Genomic DNA, 10,555 nt, shown 5'->3' on the forward strand with positions numbered 1-10,555 from the left:
TATCTGCTGCTATTTTACTCAGCAAATTTGACTCATTTAGCATTTGTATATGTTCTACGGTCAGATAGTGCTTTCGTTTTGCCGTTAAAAAAAAACTTTCGCTAAGCGATACAAAATAATCGTCTCAATGCTGGAAAACTCAAAGAATAATAAAAAAGTCTCTAACGATAGAACATCTACTCCACTATAACCGATAACAAAATAAATTAAAAATAAGAAAAATTAATAAATTAAATTAAAAGTATTCCAGACCATCGAGAATATGTTCATTTGTTTATACAAAATGACGCAGTAAGAACCATTACAATACTCAACACCAACGAATTAGCGATTGTGTATAGTCTATGTTTAGTTACTGTTTTCGTTTGCCATTAAAAAAAGATATGTTTCGCTGACGATTAAAAATAATCATAAAAAATCTAAGAGTAATATAAAAAAAGGAAAAATATAAGAGTAATAAAAAAAACTCTAATGATAGAACGTCTATCCCAGTATATCGCAAAAATAAAAATAAAAAGTACCTCAATGCAGCGAGCGCTCGTTTATATCAAATTACGCAGTTAAAGAGACATTACATTGCTCAACACCCACCCATGAATCTCACTCTCATTCCGAAACAAAATACCAAAAATAAAAATCATTGCATAGGAATGAAGGTAAATATACTTAACTTTCGATACATTTCCACATAACAGGCATACATCTACATCTAGCGCCAACAAAAAATATTAATTAAATGTTCTATTTAAAATGTCAAATGTGGTGCTCCCGCCCGGTAGAGTGAATTAAATGGTGATTCAAATATGACACACCCGGCCGTGAGGTAATGTTCGCTACTGATGCAGATATGACACACCTGTACCGAACGGGTTAAAAACTTAACCAGGGAAAGAAATATTTGCTAGTCTTTGCATGATTCAAGAACATAATCTTTGCACTAAAACTGTAAAGATGTCAAATGTCTCCATGTCTGTAACAAAACTTGCTTACTAATTTTCTCAAATCTGGAGTATTAAATCACTGCCAATTAAAAATAATATTTTAAAAGATTTGGAAAGTGAATATGGTGACATAATGTAAAATGTAGAAGTATACTGGTTGACTAGAGGTGCTATGCTAAAAAGAGTATGTAATTTAAAAAGTGAAAAATCAGTTTGTGGAAGTGAAAGAATATGTACTTTCCATATTCAATGATAAAGAAGGGATGTGTGGTTTTGCTTTTCTTCTTGATACAACTTAGGGTCTGAAAATTTAATTAAATGTATCTAATATGCCTTATTTATTTTGCACTTTTAGTCTGAATATTATGCTTTATCTTTTCTGTCCTGAAATCTGCAAAATCCTAAAATCCGCACAACCTCTGGTCCCAAGCTTTGCGGATTTCTGGATTTTCACTGTATTTCTGTTATATGATGTTGCTCTTATATATTTATTTCTGTTATTTTTTATAATGTTATTTTGTTAGTGAAAAGATAATTTGTGTTTGTCATCTAGTTTTGATAGTTTAATGTGTTTTTGTATCTGGCCTGCATAAAATTTTTTAATTTGCTGTTGGTCCATTCTAAAAGAAAATTGCTTACCCCTGTTATAGTTTACTGTGATCAATGAATGTTGCATTGAGTTCCAAATTTATTTATTTATTTTCTATTTTGCAATGCATGTAGAAGTTATGTTTTGGACTTGTGCTTCCTATTCTTTGTGTAGTTTGCACTGAAATCCAAGCTCTTTAACCTATGATACTTAGCTTGTCTATGCATTTTGCATACAATTTACAAATCTAATGTTAATTAAAATTATAAGCATTAGGAAGAAATATATAGCCTTTGATTTAAAATTAAAGGCATGCAGCTGAATATAGAAATATAATAATTTAAAATCAGGCAAAACTTTTTTTTTTTTTTCGTTAATGTTAAAATACCACCGGGGAAACAAAGACTAGCTATTCTAAAAAGCATTTATGTGATCGACAGTTTTAATAACTAACAAAGTAAATAATATTTAGGAAAGTTAAATATTCAGTATCAAAGTAGGTAATATTTAAATGATTACGTTTAGCCTAATTTCAGTTTAATAATAATGAAAATGTTTAAAGAGAGATGGTGTATAAACAGATGATTTTTAACAAAAATACATTCAATAAGCTATGCTTGTATAATTTAACGTTAATACATCCAATAAGCTATGCTTGTGTTATTTAACATTAATATATTCAATAAGCTATGCTTCATTGTTTAACAGTGTAAATTAGTTATGAAATGGATTTCATTGTAACAAACTTTTTTAATACTTCAATCAGCTAATTTTATGGAATCTTTTTGATTTTATTTTTTTAATTGAAAGGAAAAGTTCCTTCTGTAATCTTATGACAATCTTTTTTCTTTTTTAGTATGAAGCGAGTAGATCCTGGAAATAGGTACTATCCTGAAACTACTCTTTCAAAGCAAAAACATACGCAAGTGTAAAAATTTCATGCTGTATTTTTAAATGCTACTTTTGTATTTTCATATGATTGTTTCACTTTGTAATATATATATATATATATATATATATATATATTCATATGATTGTTTCACTGTGTAATATATATATATATATATATTCATACGATTGTTTCACTTCATAATGTATATTTATGTGATTGTTTGACTTTGTAATGTATATGTTACGGTGAAACACCGAAATCTGGAGAATGTCAACATTAACATAGTCGCTTGGTGTATGTCCGAAATAGTTTCCAAATACTCTTATTTCTGACTTACACCGGTAAATGTCGACATTCACTATGTACTAATGGTGAATGTTGAGTATATAGGAATATTATATTTTCTTCTCTGTAATTCAGTGACGAAAAAACGCACTTGAGACTTAAAATAAGAACTTAAGAACATAAGAACTTAAAACACACAGCACATTCAAAATGAGAAAGGAAAATAATAAAAGTTAAAAACTTACTAAATTATGTGATTCAAATCTTTTTATTGCAACAACTTTTATGACACTTTAAATTGCACAAGAGACCCTTGCTTTTACAACTGCATTTATTTGTGGAACACTTCCTTTTGTAATGACAACGTGTATATATACTCCTCTCTTTTCGACCTACACCGGAGCATATCTGTGAATTTTGACATACATCGGTGAGGGTCCGAATGTACAAGAATGCAATGCAATATTCGATCTTTCACCGATGTATTTGGTGAATGTTGACATTCTCCGGTGAAAGTCGACATTCTCCAATTTCGGTCTTTCACGGTAACATATATATATATATAAATTGTTTCATAAGAAACTAATTTTTGTATTATTTTTGTATTTTTATAGATTGTATTTAGTTTATTTTGGTTTACATGCATAATTCGTGTTGGGGAAATTCCAGAATAGGCAAAGGGTTTCTAAATTACTTTGGATTTATACCCTTAATTACATTAGCAATGTAGTTTAAATTAAAAAAATGTTTCATAGTCGATTTGCTTACTAAATTTTTCAAAATTCTGTTATAATTAAATTTCTTATTTTAGCAATTCACTACTTTTGGTTTTGAATAATTTACCCATTCCTATATGGATGAAAAACACGAATTGAATAATTGGAGAGTTTGGCTTGGAGGCAACTTCCCCTTGAAATGATCTGTCTCCTGCCTGCTCAGCAATTATTCGCTTTATGCAATTAATTTAGTCTTACAAAATTTTAAAACAGTTTTAGGATTAATTTTTGGATTATTAAATATTTTATAATGTTATTAGATACTTGCACATAATTTACATATGCTCTCTGAATTTAAACAATATTGCAAATTAATTCATAGCAATAATTAATGTTTTATTTGTATACAATCGAATTTTCATAGTTTAAAATTTAAATTGGCTTTATATAATAGAGAATATTTGTTAAATTCAAATATATATAATCTGTATCTAAATATTAAAAATATATTTTTTATGATGATGCTTTTATGAAATATTTTTATTATATAAAGTTTTATAATTATGTTTTGTATTATTTTTCTTTGTTTTATGTAGAACTTCAAATATCTTGTCATTTAAAAAAGAACATGTTCATCAGCTCTTTCTGTGATGTTCTGTACTTATTATTATTTTTGAAGCATGTAAATACTCATGTGAGAGTACAAGTTTTCTTGAAATTTAAATTCAGTTTATATATGTATATATATATTTTTATAAAAGGTATGTTTTTGTAACAGTTTACTTTAGTTGTTTTCTGAGAATCAGTATTAGCATTTTGAATGACTACATGAATTTCATGCATTCCTTATTGTCCATATGTAGTGTGATATATAGTACATATACAGTACAAAGTCCGTAATCTGGACTCGTCGGGACTTCGGCAATTCTGGATTAGTTGTTTTTCCGGATTATAGATAATCAAATTAAATCTGGTAAGATGGAATGCAGAAATTATACAATTAAAAATGTGAAACTGTAATTTATGAAATAAAGAGTAATTATGATCTAAAGGGTATCAAAATTTACAAAAAAAAAAAAAAAAAAAAGCTTAATATTTATTTGTTTTTTTATTAAGCATTTCTTTCAATGTAAGTTGTTTAAGTTGCTTCGTTTTTTTGTGCTAATACTTTCTCTTTAATTATCTCTTCTATAAACAGACAAAATTTTGTGTTCAGTTACAAAGTTCCACTCTTCAAATCCTGTAATTGCTGTGTCGAGAATACCGACTAACTTGTCAATCGAAATTTTTTCGTTTTCAGTAACCTCTCTGCCACTTTCTTCACTATCGGAAGCGCACATGTGTCGCTTTACTGGCTTTACAAGCATGTGTAGTGGACGTGCGCATTAAATGCGCATGCATAAGTTTGTGGCTTTGAGGTCCGGATTATAGATCATTCCGGATAATGGACATCTGGATTACAAACTTTGTACTGTATATGATTTATGCAATTTCACTGACTGTATTTTTAAAGTTTATGGTAATTACTGGTTCTTCAAATAAAAGAAAAATGATTGAAGTTTTACCGATCATGGTATTAAGTGTTGTATAACATTGGTCTGAAACTTGCAGCCCTGGAAAATTGAGCCTGCAGCCATTCTATTGAATTTTATGTTGCCAATTTCCCATGCATAATTTTTTTTATTTATTTTTTTATTCCGAGTTTATTTACCTGCTGTGTACATGTCAGTATGTTCTGTAACTGGATAAGCTCAAAAATTACCTCGTTACTGCTCACAGTCTATAGAAGAGAACAGATTAACTTACTTAAGTCAAATAAATGAAAATAGGTTTCTCATACTCTGTAGGCTATGATATTATTGAAGATTGCTTACCTCGGGAAAACATAATTTAATGTTATTTTTTAATATGACTGTGAAAATTGTTTTCTTGATACAAATATTATTGAATTTATTGTAGCAATGATTGGAATGAACTGTGATATATTATTATTAAATGTAATGATAAGCCCGGTAATATATGCAAATGAATATAACTTATATATGGATATTGGTCACATCATATAAATAGCTATTTTGGAATACATTTTCATATATTTAATAATAAATAGTGCTGAAGTGCGTCTTTCATATATACAGTTATGTGTAGATTTTCCTTAATAGACAATTTAGTTCTTTTATGTAGATATGTGTATAACTGATTATTTATTGGGGTAAGTGCATGCTTTTATTATTTTCACCTAAGAATTCCTAGCCTAATTTATATAATTTTGATTTCATTTATTAAAGGGTGGTTAAAGAATTGCGGTATTTTTTTCCATGTATCATATATATGCTCTGTTTTGATTCATATACACAGTGAAATTTCTTGTGGAAACCATAACTATTCTCTGAGAGTAATCAGTATCTCTGAGACTTTCAACATTGATTTTGTTTGAACTTGACCCTTCTAAAATGACCACTTCCAGAGAAATATAAGATATGGAACTGTTAGTGGTCCTTTTAGAGATAGTTTACAGTATTTTGAATTGTGATAATTGATTAGTTGATATGGAAGATGAAAACATGTTGCAATATAAGCACTTTCTTACTTTCCATTTATTTACTTTGAATTAGTTATAGTGTAAAATTTTCTATTTTATGTAAATTGGATCTCTGGCTTCATTATTTATATCTTTTTCATTTTGTAGATGAAACCTTGGCCTGTTTTATTCAAATAATGGAATACGGTTATTAATTTCATAAATGTAATAAACATTTCTTTGTTTTTATTAAACATAAATTTGTGTATTTCTCTATGATGTTTGATTTACAATTTTTTCTTAGAGTTATTTTGTTTTGTGTTTTTTAGTATCTTACTTTGTATATATTTTTAACACTTGCCGACTATGTTTACTTTTATAAGATGTTCTGTGGCTGATGATTTACATTCTGTTATAAGTCCTTTCCTATTTCACAGTTGATGAATATTAACTTTTATTAAACTAAAATTTTACGCACTTACTTGATTGTACTGTTTAGTATTATGCCTCCCTTTTTTTAAATCTTAGAAATTGGTTACAAATAAATGTGTGTAAAATAATTATATAAACAAATTTCTTTCCTGGTAACAGAACTATTAGTGTCGCTTCCTGCAAATACAACTTCATTCACCCTTCAGATCAGATTATTACTAAATTTTTCAAATGTTGTTATAGAAAAGATCTTCAGAAAATGATGAACAGAATTTATTTGTGAGGAAACGCATTTTGAAGAAGATAAATATGTCTAGCTCTTCTAGAGGCCATGTATATCATAATCAGTGCAGAGTGTTAATATGATAAAATCGGTTAAAAACTGTTTTCTGTTAAAATCAGATTGTGTTAATCTGCCCATGTTTTGAATTCCTTTTAAGCTTAAGAAATTAAACCGAATGAAAGCTTTCCTGCTGTTGTAACAATTTTATAGCTATTCCTAAACATTTGAAGACAGTATTTGATAGGCTCTGAAGATTAAGAGTTGTTTCTGTTTACCCTTAAATTTGTTATTTATCTTAAACAAATGATATGATCTTGGCAAATAAATTTGATTTCCATAGTCATTTACATTGACATTTACTCACTCACAAGTTAATTCACATTATAATTTACATTTTAAACCTCTTTCACATTATCCATTTTTCATTCCTGCTACTCATTGTAATCCAGCCATATTCAGCATTGGCTCATTAATTTTACTTTCATCATAATTTAGATCTTCTCTATGGCATCAGTTTTTCATTTTTGATATATCTAATAATCTGGCCGCATTCATACTCTGAAACCATTAGAAAATGCTATAAAGACTTACCTTTTTTTAAAAAAAGATAAGCACTTTTTAACTTTCTGAGGAAAATGGCCTAAATATATTGATTCCTTCTCATAAAATAGAACAGATTATTTTGTTATCCCTTAAATCGGAACAATGCATTTTTTTCAGAAGGAAGACACAAAACTGAAGTGAAATTTAAACTAGCTAAACAACTGGCCAAGGTATGTAATGGAAGCCAGGCAATTGGTATTATATACTTTTCAATATTAGAAAATCCAAACTATTGTTATTAATTGAGTACGGTCCTGAATAGTCACAGCAGTTTGCTATCTCTTTGCTAAATTTTCCACTCCTTTGTTACAAAAATATATTTGTTGCTATGAAAAATATGATTCAGTGTCAATATTAATATTACTAACATGTAATCTTTGTTTTATTCTGCAAAAGGTTATCAGTTTAAAGGTATCGTTATGAAATGGCCTTGAGAATATTTTAAACATGTCCTTTACCTACGTGTTGATAGATACCATTTTATGCTATTTCTAATTTTTAGGCATTTCCATATGACTAATTTATTATACCTATAAAACATGAATTATATGCAATGTTTTTTATGTTGAATATTGTTGAAATTTTTTTTTTGTTAAAATAGTAAAATCCATATGTAAAGTATGTTTTAGTCTTATATTGCTTGGAATCACTTTCTGGAAGACACTTTAAAAATATTGCTCAACCAAGGTAATTGTGGGAAGAAAAAAAAAGTATCGCATATAATGTAAAATGTACTGAATGTGTTGTTTTAATTTAACATTATAAGGATACCAAAGTCAATGGTAGTAGTTCCTAGAAGAATACGATGACAGATCTTATCTAATTATGTCTAAGATAAAAACCTTTTAAAAATGTCATTTTATTGCATTTTGATTCACAAGGTTGTATTTGCAAAGTCTTTGTGTACATATACAACGTCTCTATATTTTAAAGTATTGAAATAAAATTACTTTATGGCACATGTTATAATTATACAAATGTGATTTTTCTGGTTGTGTTTTGAGAGAGAATGAATTAGCCATTAGCTTGAATGTGAAAGATTTCATCACATTTGAGTTACTAGAAAGACTATTACAAAGAGCTTGACATTTAAAATTGCATGTCCCAAAATGAGAAACATGTGTTTTCTGTGGATAAGTAAGTTAATTACATTTTCCTTGTGTTACATTGTAAGGGATGAACTTCCTAAAAGCAAGCAGTGTGTATAAAATGAATTCAGTTTATATCTGGAGTTAGTGTCTTGTATTTTCAAAGGAAAATATTAATATTTGTTTTCAGCAGAATGAGCTTGGCAGTTTTAATAGTTTGCCTTATTGTAATAGCTAATCTTTAGTGATGTACGTATTATCATATGAACACTACTAATATAAAAATCTGTTACCAAACCTTTTTTCATCATGCGCATAAAATATGCTGTGAACGTAAAGTAAAGGTAAAATTGCTAAGTAAGTAAAAAGTAAAAGCATTTAATAAATTTTCCTTATTCAATCCAAGTGGCTCAAAGGATCAGTTTATGAAAGCATGAATAAAATTTTAAAAATATAATTAGCTTTAACTTAAAAGCAAAATATCAATACCAGTAGATTAAAATGGTAAAATGTGCTATAAATCCTTTGTATTTAAAATCCCGCAAATTATAGAAGCATATAATAGAATAAGAAGGTATTAAAATAGAACCTAGAGAAATCACTGGTATAGAAATTAAGCTGGAGATAATGAAATTTACATGTATAAGCTTAAGTTTTTGAATTTTCATTTGTACTACATTAAATAAAAATACTATTAGTACATGTATAGTACAAAGTACATGAAGTCAAATATTTCAGTATTCGTTAAAAAAAGTAAACGAAATAACACTGTCTTTTAATCTGTGTTAGTTTGGTTACATGGGTTACAGCCATGTAAAACACAGATTGTTAGTTTGGTTACAGCCAGTTAGTAAAAGTATGTAAAAAGTTAATTTAATAAAGTATGTAAATGCTAATTTTTTTATATAGGCTATAGCGAAAAAACTCGCAGAAAAGGTGTTCTCTATGGCTGGATTGGCCCTCCCCGGTAAAAGAGAACCTTTATAAGTCAAAATTACCTGAGGTAATATTAATTAAAATTTTGGAAGTTGAATCCCATTAAAAGAAAAAGAAAGGAAAAAGCATGTTTTCCAAATTTGCCCAAAAATAACTATGAAGTCAATATCATCTGAGATATTATTAATTCAGATTTTGGAGGCTGAATCCAAATATTGCTGGAGGCTGTTGTACTTTTAAGCTTCTGAAAACACACTATTTATGTTAGACAAGCATACATTTAGGGAAGATTGGGTGCTGCAAGTATTGTTACCTGAGAAGGGTGATGCCTTTGTGGAGGACGTTTTAAGGGAAACTGGCTTGCATTCACATTACATGTGGGGAAAATGTGCCTGCATCAAACCTGTTCATCTGTGTTAAATTTCCAATTCTTATTTGCAAAATTCTAAATTAAAAAAAATTAATAGTACTAACACTATATGTAATGTTTATCCCTGTAAATGGAAGTTGTATATATATGAAGTTTTTTTGCACTAACTTTGCATGATCTAGAACATGAATTTTCAAAAATTATGTTTAGTAGAATGAGGAATGATTCTATTTGCAAGGCGCATGATTAAAAATCTAAGTTTTGTATTGTTTTGCTAAATAATCTCATGTCACTAAATTGTCATATCTGAAAGCCTATATTGATTCTTTTCCAAGATTGGAACTTTAAAACATGCTCAATAACACTGCACTATTTGTGTGAGTAACCAATGTGTAATATGTAAAGATTTGTACTGTGATAGCTTTTCATACAGTATGCATATTTATGTAGATAATTAATGCCTATGTAGAGAAACTATAATGATTTTATAGTAGTCCATCTCATGTAGATAAATTAAAAGAAATAACTTGACATATATTCTGTCATCTTGCTATATGTCCTTGTCTCCCAGTGTAATTACTTTTGTATGTTTTAAAATACCCAAGTAATAGTTTTAATGTAATTTTTTACATGATGTTGGGACTATTAATTACGGTAATATTTTAAGTATATCCTGAAACTGGAATCACAATCTAATATGGGTAATGAAAAGAACCAGATTTTGATTTTCCATTTTCTCTTATCCAAGTACATATTTTCTGTAATACATATGAGAGAAATTTATTTATTTATGTATATTTGATTTCAACAAAAATTAAAGAGTTAAAAATTAATAGAATAATTTACTTAACAAAATGCAAAACACATTTTTGAGAAAAGTTAAAGAATGAATTAATAGT

At 28.1% G+C, this 10,555-nt stretch overlaps 1 protein-coding gene across 3 annotated transcripts in view; it reads left to right on the forward strand.

Annotated features, from left to right (window-relative positions):
- LOC118198012 (cholinesterase-like) overlaps positions 1-8,225 on the forward strand; it is an 85,718-nt gene extending 77,493 nt beyond the window's left edge. For all 3 annotated transcript variants that reach the window (XM_085809171.1, XM_085809169.1, XM_085809170.1), the window contains one exon: positions 2,387-8,225. In XM_085809171.1, the coding sequence (XP_085665297.1) occupies positions 2,387-2,462 (76 nt within the window). In that variant the 3' untranslated portion in view covers positions 2,463-8,225. The remainder of the gene's footprint in view (positions 1-2,386) is intronic.
- Positions 8,226-10,555: the final 2,330 nt, after the last annotated feature.

This window comes from Stegodyphus dumicola, chromosome X2 (assembly GCF_044657685.1).
Source record: "Stegodyphus dumicola isolate Sdum_Otavi_A_Nest chromosome X2, ASM4465768v1".
In the NCBI taxonomy this organism is placed as follows: domain Eukaryota; kingdom Metazoa; phylum Arthropoda; class Arachnida; order Araneae; family Eresidae; genus Stegodyphus; species Stegodyphus dumicola.